The sequence below is a fragment of the Armigeres subalbatus genome, chromosome 3 (genome assembly GCF_024139115.2).
Source record: "Armigeres subalbatus isolate Guangzhou_Male chromosome 3, GZ_Asu_2, whole genome shotgun sequence".
Lineage (NCBI taxonomy): Eukaryota > Metazoa > Arthropoda > Insecta > Diptera > Culicidae > Armigeres > Armigeres subalbatus.
This window is the reverse complement of record NC_085141.1, coordinates 102,465,621-102,492,427: the sequence shown is the minus strand read 5'-3', so window position 1 is coordinate 102,492,427 and position 26,807 is coordinate 102,465,621. Positions and strand designations below refer to the sequence as shown.

Here is a 26,807-nt window from a genome sequence, read left to right as displayed (position 1 = left end):
CTGCTGAACGATGGCACACCCACGTGCATGTCTACGGTCAGCAGGAACAGCACGGTGATCGATCTCACCTTAGGAACGGCCGGAATAGCAACAAAATCTCGCTGGAAAGTTATCCCCCAGGAATTTGACAGCAACCATTTATCGATTATCATTAATATCGGAAGCGAAATCCCGGTGGTACCAGGAAAAATCAAAAGGGTGAACAAAGACAGAGCAGCTGAACTGATCAACAAATTGAAGCCCCAATACATCTACAACCCAGAAGAAATGCAGGCGATCTTCGAAGAAAGCATGGAAAAGCAAGCTTCATCGTTAAAGATAAAAAGGAAAATTTCCTGAAGCGCTGGTGGTCCCAGGAAATCAACGCGGCGTACACACAAAAAAGAGAAATGCTACGAGATAACCAATCTACTCAAGCTGCAAAAAGCACGGGCCAATCTGAAGAGGCTCATACGGAAAGCAAAAAGAGCTTACTGTCAGGAACTTTCCGAGGCAGTTGATGAGGAAACCCCCACTAGACAGCTGTGGAATATCATAAAGGGCATAGACACAGCGCTAACTCAACCAGTGAGCCGGAAACCAGAAATCACACAGGAAGACGCCCAGCGGTTCCTTGCAGACTACTACGATAACAAGATGAAATCGGTAAGGAAACCCCACACAGACACCCTCACCGAGTGGAAAGGCTACGATATGGCACTCCAGGTTGAAGAAATCCTTGGAGCCCTAAGGAAGAGGAAGGCATATTCCGCTCCGCTAACAAACTCATCTCATGGCTTCACACCTATCTCAGCTACCGGCAAATCGTTCTTGAGACAAACGAAGGGGACGCTCACATAGAGGTTAGTGAAGGTCTTCCTCAGGGATGTCCTCTGCCGCCGATACTCTTCAATTTCTACACTAGCAGCCTGCACCAGATCGAATAAGAAGAATGCGAACTAGTCCAGTTCGCTGATGATTTTGCTGCGGTAGTGACAGGAATTAGCCCAGAGGACGCAGCAAGAAAAGCCAAATGCACCTAATACAGCTCAAAGCCGGGCTTGAGCAACTGGAACTCAAAACTAACGTTTCAAAAAGCGCCGCAGTTGCCTTCACGGGGAAGGATATTAGCAACATTAGGATCAAGATGGGACGAGACAGAGTCTATTATATAGAGTTACGCAAAGAGGATCTTCCTACACTTATTCTGAATGATGCTCTTGTTATTCTGTTGCCAACTTTCACTTTTGTTCAACCCTTCAAGTGACTTCACGGAAGCGTTCATTTCTGAATCTTTTTAATTCAATAACTTAGTCACCCACAGAGTGAAAACACGTGAGTTTCTTATTGCTACTTTATTGGGGAATGTATTGATGTTTTTGCCTTTCTCGTACAACAAAGTTGTACCGAAAGGCTATCATTTCACTCCGAAAACGCACTTTTTATAGAAGCTTTTGAGACCCATAGTGTTATATACCAATCGACTCAGCTCGACGAACTGAGCACATGTCTGTCTGTCCGTGTGTATGTATGTGTGTATGTGTGTGTGTATGTGTGTGCACAAAATCTAAAGAAAACATTAGACAACTTTTCGTATAGTAAACCTTAACCGCAACAAGTTTTATTCGACAGAGGACAAAGCCTTGTTGATCACTATTGAATTTGATAACGATCGGTCATTGCGTTTAAAAGTTATGAAGAAAATGGTACACCGAACCATATAGGCCCCATATAAGGTTGGTGTCTTAACTAATTGCGAGAAAGGCATCACCAACGCTAGGTGGATTAATCTGGGTTTTTGAAGCTGTTTCTAGATCAAATCTAATACATTTCAATTCATGCGTTTTAATTCGCCATAATAATCATTAGGCGATAACAATACTTCCGCCTCACCAACAAGCATTTGTTTACTTTGCTCGATAGGTAGACGGTTTGACAGTTCAATAGGTAGATTTGGCTTCACTCTTTGCGCAACTCTATATATAATAGACTCTGGGACGAGAGAATGTGAACATGAACAACACACATCGATAGCTGGGGTACACAGTCGACAGGAGCCTCACCCACAGGAGGCACATCGAGGACATTCGCGGCAAAGCAGCAGCAAAACTAAAAATAATCAAGATGCTAGGGAAGCGAAGCAGCAGGTCTAATCCAAACACCTTAGTCAAGATAGGAAACGCCATCATAAGAAGCCGACTAGAATATAGAGCCCAAATATATGGAAATGCGGTCAAGTCCAACTTGCAGAAACTCCAAACCATCCAAAACGCCTACCTACGGAGCGCTATGAGACTTCTCAAAAGCACTCCCATCCATGTAGTCATGGCCGAATCCGGACAACTGCCACTCGGCATGCGCAGAGAACTACTAACCGTCAAGGATATTTTGAAAAACTCCTACCACAGCAAACAACTTCAACCCTTTGTACAGCGAGCAATCAGAAGTAATTCTGGAAACGGGTCCTTCTTGACAGAATTATTATTTATTTATTCAGACTAAGGCCGAAGTGGCCTGTGCGGTATATAAGAGTCTTCTCCATTCGGCTCGGTCCATGGCTACACGTCGCCAACCACGCAGTCTACGGAGGGTCCGCAAGTCATCTTCCACCTGATCGATCCACCTTGTCCGCTGCGCACCTCGCCTTCTTGTGCCCGTCGGATCGTTGTCGAGAACCATTTTCACCGGGTTACTGTCCGACATTCTGGCTACGTGCCCGGCCCACCGCAGTCGTCCGATTTTCGCGGTGTGAACGATGGATGGTTCTCCCAGCAGCTCATACAACTCGTGGTTCATTCGCCTCCTCCACGTACCGTCCGCCATATGCAACCCACCATAGATGGTACGCAGCACTTTCCTTTCGAAAACTCCAAGTGCACGTTCATCCACGAGCATCGTCCAGGTCTCGTGTCCGTAGAGGACTACCGGTCTAATGAGCGTTTTGTAGATTGTCAGTTTGGTACAGCGGCGAACTCTATTCGATCGGAGCGTCTTGCGGAGTCCAAAGTACGTACGAATTTCAACCACTATGCGTCTCCGAATTTCTCTGCTGGTATCATTTTCGGCAGGTACAAAAATTCTTCTACCACCTCGATTTCGTCACCACCGATGCAAACTCGCGTTGGGTGGCTCACATTGTCTTCTCTTGAACCTCTTCCTATCATGTACTTCGTGTTCGACGTGCTGATGACTAGTCCGATCCGCTTAGCTTCCCTTTTCAGTCTGATGTAGGCTTCCTCCATCTTCTTAAAGTTAAGTGCCATAATATCTATGTCGTCGGCGAAGCCAAATAGCTGGACGGATTTATTGAAAATTGTACCACTCGTGTTAATCCATGCTCTTCGTATTGCTCCCTTCAAAGCGATGTTGAATGGCAAGCACGAAACACCATTACCTTGTCGTAATCCTCTGCCCGTTTCAAAGGGGCTCGAGAATACCCCTGAAACTAGAACTACGCACATCACCCGATCCATCGTTGCCTTGATTAAACGTATCAGTTTATCCGGAAATCCGTGTTCGTGCATTAGCTGCCATAGCTGGTCCCGACCGATTGTATAATATGCGGCTTTGAAGTCGATAAATAGAAGATGTGTGGGCACGTTGTATTCGCGGCATTTCTGCAATACCTGACGTATGGCAAACACCTGGTCTGTGGTAGAGCGTTCACCCATAAATCCCGCCTGGTACTGCCCCACGAACCCTTTTGCAATTGTTGTTAGTCGGTGGCATAAAATTTGGGAGAGTACCTTGTAGGCGGCGTTCAGCAATGTGATTGCGCGGTAGTTGCTACAATCCAGCTTATCGCCCTTTTTGTAGATGGGACACACGACACCTTCCATCCACTTCTGCGGCAAAACTTCCTCCTCTCAAATCTTGGTAATGACCCAGTGTAGCGCTCTAGCCAGTGCCTTACCACCGTGTTTAAATAGCTCTCCTGTTAGTTGGTCAACCCCAGGGGCTTTGTTGTTGTTGTTGTTGTTGCATAAATTTGGCTTGAGGTCTCTAGTTAGCCTTGCGAACAAAGAATCCGGAGATGTCGAGATCGATTCTCTATCCGATCTAGGCTGGAAAAAATTCTCGACACCCTGGGAATAATGTATCCTTTATAATTTTCACACAAGATACATACTAATGAAATGGCGGGCATAGAAAGTTTTAATTGGTCGGGGTTTAGCGAAACCGCACCAAGCGCCTTTGTGACAGACTTGTGATATTTGGTTCGTAAAATGAAAACGGAAATGAATTCATCCCACCTCATTCGCACATTTGTTGTTCAAGACCCTCAGTTATATTGTGAAAGAATATCCGATACGATTTGTGATCAAGTGGATCTGCTTAACGAAAATTTGTGCAAGAAAATGAGTTATTTTTCATTGGCGCTTGGTGCAATTTGGCAGAACCCCGACCAATTAATAACTAAAGAAATGCCAAAAACTAATAACTTAAGAAATGCCAAAAGTTGAAAAGCTGCCCAATTTCCAGTTGGAATGTAGTGCTATAGAAGAAGAAGAAGCTTGCGATGCACTTACGAGATTGACTGATTCACTGAAACCGATTTCTTTTTTTTTTCTTTTTTTTTTTTTTAATACCCTCCTCTGACCCCCATACCAAAGAGCTCACATTTTGAGCCCCCTGGTAATGGACACTTACTAACAAACAAATTAAAACGCGGGGTAGAAACTACTATCATGAATTAAGGTGAATCCCAGTGGAACTTAGCTCCTTTGAAGGGATTCCCGGAACGAAATCAAAAATTATGTTACAACAAAGTGATAACGATGTGGCTTTATTTAATTATACTATTAAACTACAATTAACATAAGATGCAGGGAAAAAACTAGCAAGTGCTAGAAAAACCCGCATTCGCAAACGTCGACACGATTAGAAAAGAAATTCGTTTACATTCCTAATTACATACTGCTTCAACTTATTTTTAAAAATGGTGTTATTTGTTATTGATTTCAAATCTGTTGGAAGTGCATTATATTTGGATGGACCGTGGTATGTGATGCGCACAAGACCTATGTTCGTGGAAGCATTGCTTCTCAATAGCCCATTAGCATTTCTAGTGCCCTGAAAGCTGTCTCTTGTCGAAAATACGATATTGTGATGAAACTTCGAGTTGTATAAAGCGTTATGCACAAATATGATCGTTTGAGAATAACGTAATCCGATGATAGGAACAATTCTGTGCCGTAGACTAGTATAAAGCGAAACGGTAGAAGATAATGGAGGCAAGTTGAAATCACTTTCACACATCTGTTTTGTAATGTTTGAATCTTTTTAAGTTTTGACTTAGCAGCATGACCCCAAACAATAATGAGATATTGCAGTATAGAATGAATGCACGCATAATAAAATCGCAACAGGGCTTCAGGAGGCACAAAAGAGCGGACTCTTCTCATAAGTCCACATAGCGAAGATACTTTACATGCTACATGTTGTATGTGCTTGTCCCATGAAAGGCAAGGGTCTAAGTGAAGTCCCAAGTATTGAAAGGATGAAACTTTTTCTATCCACAAATTTCCGATGCATGGATTAGAATGCGGCAATATTTTTTTCCGTGGTGAGTGGAAAACCATGTAGGGGAAACCACCAAATGTTGAACGGCTAATTTTGTCGCCTATTGTTGAACTCCCATAAGAAATGCACGTGCGTTCAACAATAGGCGAAGAAATTAGCCGTTCAACATTTGGCGAATTACCCTACTTTGTCTTTGTCAAATTCAAAGAAAGCATATTACCATTAAAATACTCTATTGCTACGTTTTGACAGGGCAAGTGAGTTGAACAACTCAGTTGAATTCAATTGACTTGCCAAAAGTTGAACATGTTCAACTTTCTTTTCGTTCAAGTGAATTGAATTAAGATGTTTACACGTTCCATTCGCGTGCGATTCAAGCGACTTGCTCAATTCACTTGCCTTGTCTAAACGTAGCATATGAGACTCCCCAGGTCTGATTTAATGTCTTCCACTATTGATTCCACATTGTGATGAGGGTAAAACAATGCCGTGTCATCAGCAAAAAGTCGGGGAATTCCACGAAGTTTTAAATTACCCAAATCGTTGATAAATATCAAGAAAAGTAGGGGTCCTATATTACTACCCTGAGGGACTCCTATTTCAATTGATCGTAAACTACTGCGAACACCATTTATTACAACAAACTGCTTCCTATCTGATAGATAACTCTTGATCAAATCGTTGGCAACACCTCTTATTCCATAACGATCAAGTTTATCTAATAAAATTTTGTGGTCTATAGTGTCAAACGCTTTCTTTAAATCAATGAATAATCCGCCCACAATCTTTTTTCGATCAATTTCACCAGTCAACGCATCAAAGAGCTCGGTGATAGCAGTTGCTGTTCCACAGCCTTCACGAAAACCGTATTGATATTTGTACAGAACATCTTTATCACACAAGAATTTCATGATTCGGCTAGTCAAAAGCTTCTCAAAAACTTTGTTGAGAATCGCCAAAGTTGAAATTGAACGGTAGTTTGAAGGATCAGACGAGTCACCAGATTTAAATACCGTAGTGACTTTAGCTATTTTCAGAATATTCGGATAGGATCCGTTTACGATCATCCTATTAAAGAAATCAGCGATAATTTGTGAAAATGGTCCCACATTAGCCTTCATCAGATCTGCCGGTATATTATCGTACCCTTTACTTTTATTTACGTCGAGCTGACTGATGATTACGTAAACTTCATTTACACTAGCAGGTCTCAGAAAAATAGAACTTTCAACACGTTTGACAGGTTTCAAAAAATCAAAGTTATTGCTTGGAATTTTATTAGCTAATTTAATACCAATGGTAGAGAAAAAGCTATTAAATACATCAGCTGTCTCTAAATCAGAGCCTTCAACGTTATGACTATTCCGAAGTCTAATTTTTTCTGTAGCTTTGGTACGACCAAAATTTCTTTTAACTTTTCCACACATTAGAGTGGTTAGAGCTTTTAATATGTTTTCATAATATTTTTTTTCCTTGGGCTTTAGCTGTTTTTACTTTCTTTTGAAACATGATCCAACCATGCAGCAATTTGCATATCGTTAGGATAACGCTTGACTCTCTCAAGATAGTTTTTTATTTGTATTAACCGCCAAAGGTTGTAAGTCATCCACGGACAATATTCTCCTTTAATCCTTACAGTTTTGATAAACGAACTAGTACAGTCAGTTAACAGTTTATTATACATAAGTTTCAACAAGAGTCTTTATAGATTCTTCAACATCACTAGTGACCTGGAAGTCATTTGAAAACATTGTGAACTCATTTTGAAGTTGAACCCGATCAACAATGTTCGTTTTTAAAACTTGTTCATTCTTTTCGTTTCGCAAAGAGAGCGATGACAAAACAGGAAGATGATCACTAATATTGCTAAAAATGGTGCTGTTATGCAACCGTGCAGCAACTTCTATTGGGCAGATAAAGTGATCTAAAATATTATCACTAACTGGACGTGTTGAAAAGGTGTTTGTAGAAATATAGTTATATGATTCTAAAAGGTGTTTGTAGCTTGCTACTAAATTGTTATTTTGCCTGTTAATTGGAACGTTCACATCCCCAGCTATTAAATACGGTTTAGCTGGGGTAGATTTTGAAAGCCAACTTTCTAAGAGATCCTGAAACTCATTATAATCGAACGAGGGAGGACGGTAAACACCAACAAGGTAGTATAGATGGCCGAGAAGCTTAACCTCTATGTGGATATAATGTAGACCGTTTGTAGCTTGGTTATCTATAATTTTACATTCTAATGAACTTCGAACAAATACAGCTAAACCCCCTGAAGAACTATCACGGCACGAAAAAAAGCCATAATAGCCGGGAATATTATAAATACCACAATTTTTCCTACTTAACCATGTTTCGCCGACAACAATAACATCAACATCAACTTTACATTCATTCACAAAATAAATCAGTTCGTCAAATTTTTCAAAATCGTTTATTCCTCTAAGATTCCACTGAACTATATTTAAACATTTAGTACCATCAATTACACACTTATTATTAAAATCACACAAATTATCATAAAATTTATTTAAAATCATATTCGGTGTAGAATCCATTTAGTCAGTTTAATATCGTTAAAAAAAATAAATAAAATAAAAATAACGTGAAATTAACTATTGATTACTTTTTTACGCTTCGGCGATGGAGTATTTCCAGAAACAGATGCAGATACTTGATTCTGTGTAAACTGTAAGAAATGACTCATTACACGAGTAAGATCATCTCTATTTTTAACCAATTCTGGCTTACTATTGTCATCTTTCTTGACTAATATAACGCCAACTCTACCAGCCCAGACATACTTAACTTTTACCATCTCTTGAGATTGTCTAGGCAAAAGAAAGAGGAGTCAACTCGTCACGTAACATCACATTCATTGCTTTTCCGTTAACAACAAATTTTTAATCAATAGTAGTGTATAATAACTTGTCCATGGGCTTTTTTCTTGGTGAAAACTGCCTCTTTCGATTCTTTATTGCGAAAAATAATTCTAATAGGCGCTAGTGCATTATTCGTCTTATTTTTGACGAAGACACGTTCAGCAGACACAACAAGTTCAGAATGTCCACTCAAACCTAGAGAAAGTAACATTTTGCCTACAAGTTGAAGTACATTTTCACCGTCAGCTGTAGGAATACCCCACACAATTGCATTGTTAGCCAGAGCTGATTTGTCAGATCTGTCAACGTTACCTTCCAACTTGTAAACCGTACCCATCATGTGTTTTTGTGTTTTTTTTCAATTGTTCTACTTCGGTTTTTAATTTTTCATTCTCGACCCGCAGGTCTTTGAAATCAGTTACGATTTCGTCAAACTTATCAGACAAAAATGCTCGGAACTTTTCAATTGAAGTGGTAATCTGCTTCACTTCGTGTGTAACAGCCTGCTAATCATTCGCTACTCCTTAGTTTTCTAAACTGTCAGCAAGTTTTCAATAGGTAATATTATCATACATGTGATTTGTGTGAGAAAACCGCGTAAAAAACGACTTCAGTGTACATCGGGTATGACGCGTTGACTCTTCTTTGATAGAATGGTCCAAGAAAATTAAAAATCCATCTAGAAACGGCTGAGATATTAACAATCAAAGTCTATCATATTTTTGTGACGTTTTTCGATTTTTTTTGGCAATATAGAGAAAACAGACGTAAAACCGTAAAAACGTAAAAGACGTAAAAACGTAAAACCCAGATTAATCCACCTAGTATTGGTGGTGCCTTTCCCGCGCATTATAAAAATGAGAAAATATAAGAGAGGTCCAACTTACAAACTAACAACAACTTCATTGATTTCAAGGCGGCATACGACAGTATAGACCGCGTAGAGTTATGGAAAATTATGGACGAGAACTTCCCTGGGAAGCTTACCAGACTGATCAAAGCAACGGTGGATGGTGTGCAAAACTGTGTGAAAATTTGGGGCGAACACTCCAGTTCGTTCGAATCACGCCTGGACTAAGACAAGGTGATGGACTTTCGTGCCTGTTGTTCAACATTGCGCTAGAAGGTGTCATGCGGAGAGCCGGGTGTAACAGCCGGGGTACGATTTTCAATGCATCCATCCAATTTATTTGTTTCGCGGACGACATGCACATTGTCGGCAAGTGGCAGAACTGTACACCCGCCGGAAACGTGAAGCAACAAAAGTTGGACTGGTGGTAAATGCATCGAAGACAAAGTACATGCTTGTGTGCGGAACCGAGCGAGACAGGGCCCGCCTGGGAAGCAGTGTTACAATAGACCGGGATACCTTCGAGGTGATCGAGGAATTTGTTTACCTTGGGTCCTTTCTAACGACTGATAACCATGTTAGTCGTAAAATACGAAGGCGCATCATCTGTGGAAGTCTGGCCTACTACGGGCTTCAGAGGAAACTGCGGTCAAAAAAGATTTGCCACCGCACCAAATGTGTCATGTACAAGACGTTAATAAGACCGGTTGTCCTCTACGGACATGAAACATGGACAATGCTCGAGGAGGACTTGCAAGCACTCGGAGTATTCGAGAGACGGGTGCTTAGGACCATCTTTGGCGGCGTGCAGGAAGACGGTATGTGGCGGCGAAGAATGAACCACGAGCTCGCCCAACTCTACGGCGAACTCAGTATTCAGAAGGTAGCTAAAGCCGGAAGAGTACGATGGGCAGGACATGTTGCAAGAATGCCGGACAGCAACCCTGCAAAGATTATGTTCGCTTCCGATCCGGCAGGTACGAAATGGGCAGACCAGGTGCAAAACGACTTGGCGAGTGTGGGGCGTATTCGAGGATGGAGAGATGCGGCCTCGAACCGTGTATTGTGGCGTCAAATTGTTGATTCAGTGTTAACTGTTTAGATGTAGACTAAATAAATGAATGAGAAAATCCAAATAATACTATGTTTCTTTAAGCGAGTTACTAATTAGCTTTGAAGCTTCCGGTTTTAGTTGAAGTAAGAAAAAAAAATTTCATCCAGTGCAGTGACGGGAAATGTCATATCGATGTCATGGGACTAATTTGTTAATAACTTTTTTCACAAGTTATTCACAACTGTATGTTTTATATAAACATGTAGCCCTCAAAGGATCCTAAAACTTTTTCTAATAGATCATTGCTCTAAAGCTGAAATTGACGGCGTGAGAGCCCAATTAGGGTCAAATGACATTAATGTCATGACATTCCGTGACATTTTTTTAATTTCCTTATCATGCCTCACACTTTGTATTTAGAACAATGGTCTGTTCGGCAAAGTTGTAGCATCCTTTAAGCATTACATGTTAACCTAAAAATCTGAATTGTAAATAACTTTTGAAAAAAGTTATTAGCAAATTAGTAATATCAACCCCATGACATTTTTTTGACATTTCCCACCACTGATCCAGTGACATTTTTATGTCTACCCACAGACGCATCACTCTTCGATCCTCTTCTGAAACATGACCATTTAAAAAAAAAAGAAAAACCCAGATTAATCCACCTAGCGTTGGTGGTGCCTTTCTCGCGCATTATAAAAATGAGAAAAACATATGAAAGAGGTCAAATTTGCACCTCATGGGGATAGATATTACAATTCCCTTCAATTAATACGCACGTACACCATAACGACATCACCTTAATTTATTCGAGCTGAGTCGATTGGTATACAACACTATGGGTTTCCGAGCCTTCTATCAAAAGTTCGATTTTGCAGTGATTCTATAGCCTTCACGTATATATTACGTATATATTATGGGTAACGGTACCTTTAGTGGAGGAAGCACCAATAGTGGAGATAGTGGAGATATGAGATTTATCATATTTATACACTTTACGATGGTTTCAGTTGATATGTCGTGCTTTAAATATCCTGTTAAATGCAACTTATCTTAAGATTTCGCTTGAAAAACTATTGAAAACGATGATTTTGATTAACAAAATTGACACCCTTACACCTAATAGTGGTGCAACTGTATCAATAGTGGCGAGTTCCATAGATATAGATATTAAAGCTGTAAATTTCCCATAATTATCAATTTTTTAAAAATATTTTCTTTTGTGGATCTTCTAATACCTCCACTATTGGTACCGTTACCCTATTGTGTATGTGAGAAAGGCAAAAGCGGTAAAAATTGTATGTATACTACCTTCACTTCCGATAAAAAAAATCCAACTAAAGACTAGGTCTTTCGGTTGTTTAAAGAGACATGTCTGTTCTTTGCTGGTTTTATAAGCTAGGCTAATTGAAAATACCGTTTCGAGTATGATAAAAGCATCGTAACATTCATTACGTTTATTAAGTCTTTATAGGTGAGATTCGTAACGAATATGAAAAACAATAGTTAACAACTGATGATGTCATGGTTTGATAATTTAAATAATATATCGTGGCTGCAACAAGTGGGAGTTATTCCTGCACTCAAATCAAGCTCCCCCGCCAGCAACCCCTCAATGGCTCAACACGGGATGAGGCAGCGGGCGGAACTTATGTTAAATAATAAAAATTGACTATATCACAAGTATACACATAATACAACAGTCATTCAGTCAGCGGGGAATGCCCAACGACCGCGCGCGAGTGCCCCGGTCCGCTCTTTACTCGTCCTGGTCCTCCAGGTGTCCGTAGTGGTGCTGGTGGTGTTCGTACTCCTGGTGGCCGCCGTATTCCTGGGCGGCAACGTGCTCCGTACCGGCATGGCCCAGATCGTGTCCGTAGCCACCGTGCAGCTTGCTGTCGAACTCGCTGTGGTTCTCCAGGGTCAGTCCGTGGGCGTGATTGTGCTCGGTTTCAGGGTGGACAATCTGCGAATTGTAAGAGCATGAAATGTTTATGTGAGGTTCGGTAGCATTAATTTGTAAATTAATAAATTAACACCCTATCAGTTTTTGAAATGTAATTAAATGTAATTAAAAAACGAGCTCGGTGGTCTAGTGGTTACCGCTTCTGCCTTATAAGCAGGAGGTCGTGGGTTCAATTCCAGACTCGTCCCTTTCCTACTTTGTATTTCTATCTTAGTTCTTCCTGTGTTTCACGTTCTACCAAAACGATTCCTACTGTTATAACCTTCTTCCACACAATCCCAAAATCTCCCGTGACACCTATGAGAGGTCGTAGAGTTCTCTGCATCTTTCTTAAGTAGGTGTCCAACTAACCATCCTTCCCTTTCCTCAGCATTCGCAAGGACGTGGCCAGGACAGATCTCGACTATTGGAGAGTGCATTGCTTCCATCTAAGAGATAGTGATTAGTCCCAAATCAATATCTGTGGTAACGGATGAAAGTGATGCTACTCTTATACAATAGTCTTGGCTTGTACCACCTACGAATTTGTGCGAATTGCTCAATGCTAATGCTAATGCTAATGTAATTAAAAGTTATTTTTTCATAGCAAGTCTTGAAATAATAATTGTTTACTACTTTGATATTCATTGTATTGACATTACAGCAAGTATTAATTGAGTTTTAATGAACATAACGAATAAGTGAAGGTAAGAAAATAGCTTTCTAATAATTCAATGCAGTTTCAGTAGCTACATTGTAACTATCTTCAAAATTCTGCCTCTGAATAGGATAATTGGAAATGAGTTGATAATATGAATAAATTATGAAAACCCAGCCGGTAGCTAATAAAAATAGATGTAAATATGCTGAGAAAGCGTTTAATGTGGAAAATGATCTAAATAAAATGCAGTCTAAAATTAGTTTTCAAGGTTGAACATAACTTTAAAAGTCTCGTAAATAATGATGGTATTAAATCACTCACATTCGAAAAATCCATGTGTATATAAAGTACCAGACTAAATAACAGATATCCAACCACGTAGAACATTAATGACTCAATACTTTAAAATTAGCTCAAAATCAATTTTTGTGCATGGAAATTGCATAAAATTGCTATCATCTATAAGGAGTACAACTAAATGTTTTCCATCTATTCGGTAAAAATTAATTTGCTTAACACTTTGGAAGCAATTAAGGGTTTTTATAAAATGCACGGTGATTGGCTTCCAAACAATATTTTTTTTCTTATAATGTTCATTTGATAATATAACTAGTAATCACTGGTGTCAGGCAAGTTCAAATTTTACCAATTTTTGATTGCATTTTACCGTATATAAAATGCAACGCAATCGTCTAATTTATTAAGAAGGTGTCTAAAAAATATTTCTTTAATGAAATTTCCGGAACAGTTCCTGCAGGAATTTGGAAGAAATTTTATATGGTTTTACTAAAAGAATTTCCGAAGAACTTTCTGGAGGAAGCTTCCAAGGTATTTCTGAAGAAGTTTTCAAAGCAATTTAATTTTGTCCTAGATTTGAAAAAGACTAGAAAAATACTTTTGTTGGAAATTCCGGAGGAAATACTGGATAAATTGGAAGGTAGCGATTTTTGGAGGAATTTCTGCAACACTTCCTGAGGGAAGTTCATAAGCAACGTTTGGATCGTCTATGTTCCGATGCAATTCCTGGACAAATTTGCAATGGAAGTCCTGGAGGAATTTCCGAAGGAATTTTCAAGATGAATTTTCTAAGAAATAACTGATAAAATCCGAAAGAATTCCTTGAAGCTTTTTGGAAGGAACTTTTCTTTTGAAATTCCTCCACGATTTGTTTTACAAATACTTAGAAAAGAAGCCCAGAAGAAATTTCCGAAGGAATAGTCGGATGAATTTCCTAAATAAATTCCAGAAATTTATTTGAAAATTCGTCAGGTGGCGGTTTTAAAATAATTACCAGTGAAATTTATTCGAGAAATATTGTTTAAAATATTCCCAAAGCAATATCTGTTACAGTTTTTTTAGAAGCAGAAATTACTAAAAGAGTTTTTGGAGCAATTTTTGAGGCAATTTCTGAGGCACATTTTTCAGGCAATACCTCTGTGAGGGAAGCGCTTATAAGCAAGATCTGCAGAAATTTCTGGAGGTATTTCCAGAAATTTTTTTGGAGGAAATTCTGAGACAATTTCTGAGTAGTCAGAAGCAACGTCTGGAACGTTCATCTTCCGATGGAATTCCTGGCGAAATTTCCGAAGGAATTTCGCAAGGAGTTCCCGATGAAATTCCTGAAGAAACTTTCGGAGGAATTCCAGGATGATTTTCGAAATTAATTTCTGAAAGAATTTTAGAACAAATTTCGAGAAAAATTTCCGAAGGAACTCCTGGGGAAATTCTCAAAGGAATTTTTGGAATAATTTTCTATGGAATTTCTGGAAGAATTTCCAAAGGAATTTCCGGAGGAATTTCCTATGGAGTTTTTGGAGGAATTTGCAAAGTAACTCCCGGAGTAACTTCCGAAAAGATTCCTTCTGAGGCAAAACCTTAGAGAAGTTCATGATCAACATCTGGAGTAAGTTTATTAAGTATTTTTGGGAGGAAGTCTGAATGAAATTTTAAAAGGAAGTTACAAACGGAATATGTAGAGGAATTTCCCAAAACACCTCCTGCATGAATATCCAATAAGTCAAATCAAGACGCTCAAGCTAATTGTTTAATTCTCCCGCAAATAACAGTTTTCACTACTGACGCAAAATTATCAATGGATCGATTACGCTGAAACAACTTAAGCCCAACTATTTTGTACCAGGGGTGGCATTGTGCATCTCGATTCGAACGAAATTCTATCGAGTCGAACATGTTTGGCATTACGGCTTTCTATTCGATCTCGAAAACGATTCATTGTACGAGCATGCTCGAGGAGGTACAAGAATAACGAGATGTTTTGGCATTATGGATACTCGGCACACTGAAAAACGACTCAAGTCGAATGAAAAACGCTCGTCACCTTTAAAGCTTTCGAATGTTATTCGAGAGTCATTTCTTGCTGAAAATTTTAAATTATCACCCATATTCTTGTTTTCGTACGAACGTGCTTTCGAACGAAAGTTGAAGCGCATTCCCGATTACGCCAGCAAAATCAAATGGAGAAACGGTTCGAACGAATCGCATTCGTTCGAAAGTATCGTTTGTCCGTAAACAAGAATAATGGTGTATATTTATTATTTCTCTACGGGAAGAGAATAAATGTTTTATTATTGTATATTGAAGGAAAGAATGCCATTAGTATACCTACTTTTATAGTTTCCAGACAATATGCAATCTCTAATTATCCCGAAATTCGCATAAAAACGACTTCAACTAAAATCGTTTTTTTTCAGTTTTCACGTATTTCTTGACAATTTCGATAAACCGCGTGAAAAATCTATGGGGAAAAACGTGTATTTTCCTAAATCTATGGAAAAATAGTTGAGTTAGTGCATTTAACTAAAACACATGGAAACATCAAAGTAATTTATTATCGAATTCTTCTTTACCTTCAAATTGTTTAGCTCAAAATTGGATCTGTGGCATGTAATCGAATAAACATAAAAATTATACAATTAATTGCATATTATTCGGCAACTCGGCCGTACGAAAACCATTTTTTTGTTAAATATCTTGGCTGTGCATATGCACAGCATATGTTTCGAAATGGACAAATTGTTAAATTTGCGAAAAAGAATCCACGTGTCAAAGCAACGGACTGCGACGGTATAGAATGCGAATTCCGCGTCCCGCCCAGTCCGTTGCTGGGGGGCATGGAGTGCGATCCTCTCGTTTAATAAACAATGTGCACTCGCTTGGCTGTGGATATACAACAGTAAAGCAAATGTGGAGATTGGGCAAATCAAGCATCCGAAAGATATTCAATTTGCAAAAAGAGAGCTAACTGCGGTGGAGGTTGGTACTGGATTCTGATGGCTTTTCCGCAAACGTGACCTTTAAGTGGTCTTGTTGTGTAGGGGTTATCACGCCTATCTAGAGAGTAGGAGGTTGAGGGTTCTGAGTCCTCCAAGACACGTGGATTCTTTTTCGCAAATTTCATATCAATTTGTCCATTTCGAAACATATGCTGTGCATATGCACAGCCAAGATATTTAACAAAAATGGTTTTCGTACGGCCGAGTTGCCGAATAATATGCAATTAATTGTAATCAAGTGTCGGTCTTTCACCGTCATTAGTCGTCTGAGTACACGCGACCGTTTACGTAAAGGCAATCAAACTCATCAAATGCTTTAGCCAAGCAAGCCTTTGGCACAGCAGAGTGCGATTGAATTCGCATTCTATACCGTCCTGCCCAGTCCGTTGCTGGGGGCATGGAGTGCGATCCTCTCGTTTAATAAACAATGTGCACTCGCTTGGCTGTGGATATCCAACAGTAAAGCAAATGTGACGAATTGGCCAATCAAGCATCCGAAAGATATTCAATTTGCAAAAAAGAGAGCTAACCGCGGTGGAGGTTGGTACTCGGATTCTGATGGCTTTTCCGCAAACGTGACCTTTAAGTGGTCTTGTTGTGTAGGGGTTATCACGCCTATCTAGAGAGTAGGAGGTTGAGTCCCTCCAAGACACGTGGATTCTTTTTCGCAAATTTCATATCAATTTGTCCATTTCGAAACATATGCTGTGCATATGCACAGCCAAGATATTTAACAAAAAAATGGTTTTCGTACGGCTGAGTTGCCGAATAATATGCAATTAATTGTAATCAAGTGTCGGTCTTTCACCGTCATTAGTCGTCTGAGTACACGCGACCGCTTACGTTAAGGCAATCAAACTCATCAAATGCTTTAGCCAAGCAAGCCTTTGGCACAGCGGAGTGCGATTGAATTGCATTCTATACCGTCCCGCCCAGTCCGTTGCTGGGGGCATGGAGTGCGATCCTCTCGTTTAATAAACAATGTGCACTCGCTTGGCTGTGGATATACAACAGTAAAGCAAATGTGGAGATTGGGCAAATCAAGCATCCGAAAGATATTCAATTTGCAAAAAGAGAGCTAACCGCGGTGGAGGTTGGTACTGGATTCTGATGGCTTTTCCGCAAACGTGACCTTTAAGTGGTCTTGTTGTGTAGGGGTTATCACGCCTATCTAGAGAGTAGGAGGTTGAGGGTTCTGAGTCCCTCCAAGACACGTGGATTCTTTTTCGCAAATTTCAAATCAATTTGTCCATTTCGAACATATGCTGTGCATATGCACAGCCAAGATATTTAACAAAAAAATGGTTTTCGTACGGCCGAGTTGCCGAATAATATGCAATTAAGTGTAATCAAGTGTCGGTCTTTCACCGTCATTAGTCGTCTGAGTACACGCGACCGTTTACGTAAAGGCAATCAATCTCATCAACTGCGTTAGCCAAGCAAGCCTTTGGCACAGTAGAGTGCGATTGAAATCGCATTCTACTCTGGCCCGCCCAGTCCGTTGCTTTGGGGCATGGAGTTCGTTCTTCTCGTTTAATAAACAATGCACTCGCTTGGCTGTGGATATACAACAGTAAAGCAAATGTGAGATTGGGCAAATCAAGCATCCGAAAGATATTCAATTTGCAAAAAGAGAGCTAACCGCGGTGGAGGTTGGTACTCGGATTCTGATGGCTTTTCCGCAAACGTGACCTTTAAGTGGTCTTGTTGTGTAGGGTTATCACGCCTATCTAGAGAGTAGGAGGTTGAGGGTCTGAGTCCCTCCAAGACACGTGGATTCTTTTTCGCAAATTTCATATCAATTTGTCCATTTCGAACATATGCTGTGCATATGCACAGCCAAGATATTTAACAAAAATGGTTTTCGTACGGCCGAGTTGCCGAATAATATGCAATTAATTGTAATCAAGCGTCGGTCTTTCACCGTCATTAGTCGTCTGAGTACACGCGACCGTTTACGTAAAGGCAATCAAACTCATCAAATGCTTTAGCCAAGCAAGCCTTTGGCACAGCAGAGTGCGATTGAATTCGCATTCTATACCGTCCCGCCCAGTCCGTTGCTGGGGGCATGGAGTGCGATCCTCTCGTTTAATAAACAATGTGCACTCGCTTGGCTGTGGATATACAACAGTAAAGCAAATGTGGAGATTGGGCAAATCACATCCGAAAGATATTCAATTTGCAAAAAGAGAGCTAACTGCGGTGGAGGTTGGTACTGGATTCTGATGGCTTTTCCGCAAACGTGACCTTTAAGTGGTCTTGTTGTGTAGGGGTTATCACGCCTATCTAGAGAGTAGGAGGTTGAGGGTCTGAGTCCTCCAAGACACGTGGATTCTTTTCGCAAATTTCATATCAATTTGTCCATTTCGAAACATATGCTGTGCATATGCACAGCCAAGATATTTAAGAAAAAAATATTTTCGTACGGCCGACTTGCTGAATAATATGCGATTAATTGTAATCAAGTGTCGGTCTTTCACCGTCATTAGTCGTCTGAGTACACGCGACCGTTTACGTAAAGGCAATCAAACTCATCAAATGCTTTAGCCAAGCAAGCCTTTGGCACAGCAGAGTGCGATTGAATTCGCATTCTATACCGTCCCGCCCAGTCCGTTGCTGGGGGGCATGGAGGGCGATCCTCTCGTTTAATAAACAATGTGCACTCGCTTGGCTGTGGATATACAACAGTAAAGCAAATGTGGAGATTGGGCAAATCAAGCATCCGAAAGATATTCAATTTGCAAAAAAGAGCTAACCGCGGTGGAGGTTGGTACCGGATTCTGATGGCTTTTCCGCAAACGTGACCTTTAAGTGGTCTTGTTGTGTAGGGGTTATCACGCCTATCTAGAGAGTAGGAGGTTGAGGGTTCGAGTCCCTCCAAGACACGTGGATTCTTTTTCGCAAATTTCATATCAATTTGTCCATTTCGAAACATATGCTGTGCATATGCACAGCCAAGATATTTAACAAAAAAATGGTTTTCGTACGGCCAAGTTGCCGAATAATATGCAATTAATTGTAATCAAGTGTCGGTCTTTCACCGTCATTAGTCGTCTGAGTACACGCGACCGTTTACGTAAAGGCAATCAAACTCATCAAATGCTTTAGCCAAGCAAGCCTTTGGCACAGCAGAGTGCGATTGAATTCGCATTCTATACCGTCCCGCCCAGTCCGTTGCTGGGGGGCATGGAGTGCGATCCTCTCGTTTAATAAACAATGTGCACTCGCTTGGCTGTGGATATACAACAGTAAAGCACATGATTGGGCAAATCAAGCATCCGAAAGATATTCAATTTGCAAAAAAGAGAGCTAACCGCGGTGGAGGTTGGTACTCGGATTCTGATGGCTTTTCCGCAAACGTGACCTTTAAGTGGTCTTGTTGTGTAGGGGTTATCACGCCTATCTAGAGAGTAGGAGGTTGAGGGTTCGAGTCCCTCCAAGACACGTGGATTCTTTTTCGCAAATTTCATATCAATTTGTCCATTTCGAAACATATGCTGTGCATATGCACAGCCAAGATATTTAACAAAAAAAAATAAAAATTATAATTTGTGTCGTAACAATATCTCAATTTACAAAACATACGGCATAATGTTTAAATCGGTTGCAACTGCTCAATAAATAATATTGCTTTCTATAGTCATTGAGCACAATTGGCTTGTTTATAAATTAACTGACAATTCATGCCCTGAAGAGTGCCTTTCCAACAGGCAACATGCTACACGCAGATGAAATTACACTTATTCTCCCTGTTTACTCACATACGCTATGCGCTAAAGGTAGTCTCTCCAGTGGGCGGCATACTAAACACGGAGACAACTACCTTTTATTCTCTCTTTTTACATTTCGTTTGACAGAACATACTCGATAAAGCTAGTACAGCACCATTCGAAATCTTGTACTGCGACTGAATGAAGTCGAACGAAATACATAATGCCGCATTTTTTTCGAAACGAATGCAAAAACGTACGAATCGAGTGATTCGATTCGAGATGCGCAGTGGTGAGAATCGCCTTTAAATAGAAAAAAAAATCCACTCAGAACAAATTTGTACCAGCGACTGCGTGAATGAGAGGCCTCAATCAAGACCTCAGATCTACGAGCGCTTCGTTATGCATTGTGCTAGAAGTGCGCGTAACATGCTGCTGTTTTTCAATCACACCTTCATTGAAATTTGATTGAATTTCTTAATTAGACCTCTTCATGTTTTCAAAATGTATCGAAAATTTAACCGGTCAGGCCCGAATCACAATTCCTATGCTAAAATAAGCCTCCTGTCAAATTCTCAGCTAATTCGGATAAAATTTTGAGGTGGCTTAAGTCGATTTAATGTTTTTGGGCTATTTTTAATTTCGAATAAAATATAACCAGAGATATAAACGTTGAAAATCATCGCAACAACCTCTATACGGAAGCTTTAGGTGTGCTCTACAAGTCTTGTGAACATTGTGATTCGTTCCGTCACGTTTTGACCATGTTAAAGTGATTTTCGAGCTTTTAAAAGCCCAAAGAGTCGTTGTTCTGCCAAATTCTTGAATTTATGACAAATAATTGCAAATTTATCAAATTATTTTTCCTCTTTTTTCCCTGAACATTTGAGTAATATAATTGCTAATATACGATTTACCGTTAAATTCTTAAAAATCAGAAGCTGAACATTTGTCATAAATTTGCACGTTAGGATTTCTTCAAACAAGTTGTTCGAACAAAGAAGAACGGACAATCGTACATTAGCAATTATATTACTCAAATGCCCAGGGAAAAAAGGAATAATAATATAGTAAATTTGTAGAACTACGACTTTTAGGGGAAATAGAGTTTCTATGTTACTACTCTGATTCTTCCGGTGGCTTTATACGGCCATGAAACATGGACATTAAAGGATGCTGATCGGAGAGCTTTTGAAGTTTTTGAGCGTAAGGTGCTGCGGACAATACTCGGCGGTAAACAGCAGAACGGTATCTGGCGGCGTAGCATGAATCACGAGTTGTACCAGGTGTATAAAGGGCTGGATATTATTAAGCTTATACAACACGGCAGTCTACGGTGGGCTGGTCACGTTGTTTGTATGCCGGAAGAACGTCAACCGAAGATAATATTTAGTAGAGGACCTGGAAGAGACCGCAGACTTCGTGGAAGGCCGCGTACACGATGGCTTGTTGCAGTTGAAGAGGACCTGAGGGCGCTCAATGTTCAGGGCGACTGGAAGCGATTGGCCCAAGATCGAGTCCAGTGGAGAAGGATACTCCATTCGGCGTAGTTTCATCGAAGAGCAGTAGCCCATCAAGTATCAAGAAAGTGATTTTTATGCACTTAAAAGCTCGAAAATCGCTTTAACATGGTCAAAACGTGAACGGAACGAATCGCAATGTTCACTTGCAGAGCACACCTAAAGCTTCCGTATAGAGGTTGTTCCGATGGTTTTCGGCGTTTATATCATAAGTTAGAATTGTTTTTAAATTGAAAATAGCCCAAAAACACTAAATCGACTTGAGCAACCTCGAAATTTTATCCGAATTGGCTGAAAATTTGATAGGAGGCTTCTTTTAGCATACGAATTGTGATCCTGGGCTGACCGGTTTTTCAATACTTTTTGAAAACATGAAGAGGTCTAATATATAGAAGAAAAACAAGAATACTTTGACTGTTAAGCCTTTTTTAAATGTTGGTCTTTAAAAACCATGATTTTTTACAAACTTATGTGTTCACAGTAACCTCATGTACAACGAAACCAATAATTAAATCATAATTTTTGAAAGGAGTCATTCAAAAATCACGTATAGTCATACTAATAGAGTCTTTGAATAACTATTCTATTTTTCTGTCATGGATTTATTTTTATAATGGATCAGAAAAATTGAGAGATTCAAAAATACACACACGAAGAGCCACAAGGTTTTGGTTTTAGTTAGGGTTCCTAGTACCGGCCCCTTTTTGTGGTACCGGTACTACGGTACTAAGAAAGTCCAGTACCGGTAGTACCGGGAAAATACCGGTACTAGAGTATTTTTATTGATATTGAATTTTGATTTGAATAACTTGTTCCTTTTACCTTAGATTTGGAATGACTTAGATGTACGCGAGCGGTAATGGCCGCCAATTCACCTGCGGATAATATTTCATATTTGGCATTCTGTCCAAATCAGTAAATGAGAAGGTGTTAATGAAGAAGATCCACATGAAAAATATTTTAGTTACAAGATAAAGATCGTCGTTCCAGTTCCCTTTGTTCTGCTGTTCGAAACATGTTGGGTACAGAGTTTACAGTGATGAACTTAATAACAATTTAAAAATCACTATAATAACGATAAAAAATGTTGGACAACTGTCAAATCGTATGAATTTTTCTTTAATTGATATTTAGCGCCCCATCCTCGCCAGAAAAAGATGTTTTGGACAACGACAATCTTTATCTTGTAACTAAAATATCGATTATCCACACCTTCTTATTCACTTCATTGCTGAGAATACCCGGCACATCATATGCAGTAGACATCCACAAACGCCATATCAGAAATTATCCCACAGTCAAGTTGGTGTCCACTACAGCTCCGGGAAAATTAGATTGGAAATTTTCAGAATTTTTCAACATTAATTTTCAACACATCTTTTTTTTGAGGGGATGTATTATTTTATAGTAAATAGCATAACATGGTAAATCATTTGCAAAATACCATTGGTTTGAGAAACCGCATATGTGGCATTTTGGACAAAATAATACTTCGAGATGTTTTAAAACTTTGCTGACAAAAGCACATCAAATACTGAGGCACAATAACTATCCATAAGCTAAAACACATAAATATATAAAAATAAAACTTTGCTCTTGATTCTCTACGAGAAACGTCTATCAATCACATCCCCTAAACGTATCCATATCTAAAACTTTATTCTGCAGCGCCACTGTATTTATAGCACAAAGTTGGTTTGCGATCCTATTTGAGCAAATTTAAATACAACTGCTTCATTTTCCATTGAATTACTCAATTCTGAGTTTTTATGCATGTTTATGAAAAAGCGGAAATATAATTTAAAATCGTGATTTTCAAAAAATATTTTGTCACTTTTAAGCATTTCTCCATATTGATATTTTATACAAAATACTGGTACCTCGGTACCATAAATACTGGTTCTCATTGGTGTTTGGTACTGGTCGCCGATATTCCGGTACCACAACCCTAGTTTTAGTGTAGACAGAAGTTTATACTCTGTCGCAGATGTACTTGTTCAAATACATGATCAAGTGCAAGTCTCTGTTCTGCGTCTTTTTTATTATAGATTGTAGGGGAACGGTTCGCCACTTCATCTCATAGCTCCTATTTCTATCCCATCAAAAACAAATGGAATGAAATTTGGTTTGTTTATTATTTTTGTGATTTTTTTCAGCAGTGAGCACGCATGTTGACAAAAAGAAGCGACGAATTTGGTGCCGTATTTCTTTGTTTGGCGATGAGATGGATATATGTACAGTGAGATGGAGATCGGAACAGTTCCCCTATATAAATCAATTTGCGGTAATTTCATTAGGTCCGATTCGTTCGTCTTTTTTTTGTTGACATTACATCGCTCACTAAGACATTGTCGCCAGACATTGTGAGAAAACTTCCTACCAAACTAGAAATCTAAACCAGCCACCTTCAGCATATTGTTGCCTTGTAACCGCGCATCGTACCAATTAAACTCTGTATAACTTAAACTTCAAAAATAATAATGAAACGACCAACGTGTTATCGTAGGCCCGAACAAAGGTTTTTCGCCCTTCTATGCTCATGAGACGTTCATCGTTCTCTGGTAAGTTGATAAAAGCTGTTGGGCAACCTATAAATCATCAACATGATATTAATATGACACACTGCCCAACGTGCTTCCGTTTAACAGAAAGGGGCTATTCCGCTAGAAGTCACACATGAAAAAGTCCATCGTTACGCTGGTTGATCCATAGATCTGTTCTCCAACGAGTTCTCAGAAGAACTGCTATCCACTATGATGAATCACCCAACGTGTTTCCATATAACACAATGAGGTTATTCCACTTGAAGCTGCACATGCGACGTTCGTCGTTACGCTGGTTGATCTTTCGTGTTTCAGTGGGACAGAATGGGGCTATTTTACTAGAAGTCAAACGTGAGAAATTCATCATTACGCTAGTTGGGCCGTAGGCCTATACTCCAAGGAGTTCTTGGATGATCTACGAACCTTTAAAGGTATGATAAACCATGTGTATTGTATAAGGAGTTCTTGGATAATCTACAAACCTTGTGAACGATAATGATCCACGCAGCATGTTTCTATGGACAATGTGGATATTACACTAGAAGTCACACATGAAAGGTCCATCGTTACGCTGGTTGGTTCGTAGGACTGCAAGGAGTTCTCAGATGACTTATGAATCTTGAAAATGATTGTAAACCACCCGTCGTGCTTTTATGGACCAGAATGGAGCTATTTCGCTAGAAGTCACAAGCAGAGCTTAAATTATTCATCTTCATGAAGCATCTTCGGTCCGAATTTTGACAAACATCGCATGATTATTCAAAACTGCTTAATATGTGCAGAAAAAACATAATTAACATTGTTTATTGACGTTTACGTTATTGACGTTTACCGTTGAAAGTGCCTCGTGGATAAAAATCGGATTCAGTTCTATGTGATATATTACTTTACTCATTTAAAACGTGTTCAGAATTTAGATAATTTATCAATTTGTGCATAAATTAATATTCAACCGAATATTGACAGGCCAGAGCCGACTATGAATGTGTCTGGAAGTGAGCTGACAAGTGAAGAAAAGTCTGCCGTAATCTGAAAAAGTGACGTAACAGCCATTTTACAACATGCATGTTTTCCATTTTTCTGTTAAAAAGCTCGATGGAGTAGTACTCGTTAACACCATTTTTGGAAAATGGCGTATACGTCACTATTTCAGATTACGGCAGAGGTGGACTTCACCAAAAAATTTCGATTATTTTACACTCTGGCACAAGTGAGAAGTCCAACGTTACATTGGTTGATTCGAAGGTCCATTCTTCAAGGATGACCTACAAAGCTTGAAAATGATTATAGATTACCCAGCGTGCTTCTTTGGACCAGAATGGGGCTGTACCGCTAGAAGTCACAGGTGAGAAGTTCATCGCTACGTTGGTTAATCCGTAGGTGTATTCTTCAAGAAGTTCTTGGGTCCCCAACTGTCTAAGGCTTATACACAAAAGCATTCAAATATGGGAACCTTATGCTTGAAATGACAGTATAACTATTGTTATAATAAATTATTCAACATTTTTCGTTGACCCGAATTATGCTATAAGGGGTTACGCTAGCAACGATTCTAGTTGCGTTATTGACCCAAAGATAACCTTGGAAATTCTGCGGCACCGATGGAAAGGCTTGCTGAAAACACCAATTCCATTACTAGTAACTGTTTTTTCGTTCACAAAATAAAATGAAACTGAATTCAGTTAATTTAACATATAATCTCAATGAAACGCGTCAAAAACGCGTTTTTTCATGTATGTGCGCAGCGCATAAATTCCGAAACAAATATTCACCGAGTCAAACGTATGGGTATTTTGAACCGCACCGTATCTCGAAATATTGTGTCAAATCCGAGAAATCAGCATTTCAAGTACTGTCCTATAAACAGGACGCTGTGACTTCGAAGCATCTGTCCGCTGGGATAATATGAGATTGGGCACCCAAGAAAAGCGGTTCGGCCTCCTTCACTTCAGCACTTCTGATCTTTTCACTTTCGCCGATTCAATTTCCCCGCCTGTTGTAACACCCACCTTCAGATTGTGCTTAATTCCGGACACTTCGACCGGGTGCTTCAGGAACTGTTGGTCCTCCTTCTTGACGTACACCGGCACTGCGTGGAAGTGGTGGATCTTGAAGCTCTGATGCGAGGTGGCGTGCTTGTGATCGATGTTGTGATGGTGCTCGGTTTCGGCCACTTCGTCATCGTCCTGCCGGGGGTGGATGTACCCGGCGAAACACACCGCAAACAGTGTCACAAAGATCTGCGAACAACAACGAAGTAATTCACGTCAATAAACGGCTCACTGAATTGGTTTCCAATTTCACACGAGTCCTTTTATGTTCATTATTCTGTATCGCATTCGAAATCACTCACAATTGCTCGGAACATGTTGGTAATTTGGTTTGGCTTGAACTTTTCACTAATTTTCACTGAAGAACACCTTCAGCTGTTTTTTTTTATCCTGGGAGGGTTGGTGTTTGCACAGTAGCACAATTCGGTAAAACTCTCTTCACACCGATCGGTTGATGACGGTACTATGATTGAAAAGTTGCCAATGTTTAGTGCTTTATACCAGTGACCCCCTCCGCGAGTCCCAAGCTGCACAGAAGAACGGTGTGCGCGAAGTTTATTTTTTCCGATTTGGCGGGTGCCCAACATGCCTTCGATGGTATGGATGACAGAGGCCCCGCCAGCTCTATATGGGTGGAAAGGAAGAGAGAGGCTTTCGTGAAAACCCCCTATGTTCGGTGGAGGCTACTGTCGAGTGTGGAACACAAACCGCGCTCTTTTTTGAGAAGTATTATTGGTACATGAATATTTGAAACAAATATTGAAAACTAAAAAATAAAATGTTCCCACGG

General features: G+C 39.8%; 1 protein-coding gene across 1 annotated transcript; it reads right to left on the bottom strand.

Annotated features, from left to right (window-relative positions):
- Nucleotides 1-11,720: 11,720 nt before the first annotated feature.
- Nucleotides 11,721-26,491, bottom strand: LOC134228163 (histidine-rich glycoprotein). The gene is made up of 3 exons (XM_062709949.1): nucleotides 26,320-26,491; nucleotides 25,976-26,206; nucleotides 11,721-12,260 (listed from the first exon to the last, which is right to left on the bottom strand). Exons 1-3 carry the CDS (start codon nucleotides 26,332-26,334, stop codon nucleotides 12,054-12,056), a joined length of 453 nt encoding a protein of 150 aa, XP_062565933.1. The 5' UTR covers nucleotides 26,335-26,491; the 3' UTR covers nucleotides 11,721-12,053.
- Between the last annotated feature and the right edge of the window lie 316 nt (nucleotides 26,492-26,807).

Coding starts and splice junctions, on each gene's coding strand:
- LOC134228163 (XM_062709949.1), bottom strand. Junction 12,261..25,975: donor GAATTAAGCACAATCTGAAG/GTGGGTGTTACA, acceptor TACAATTCGCAG/ATTGTCCACCCTGAAACCGA.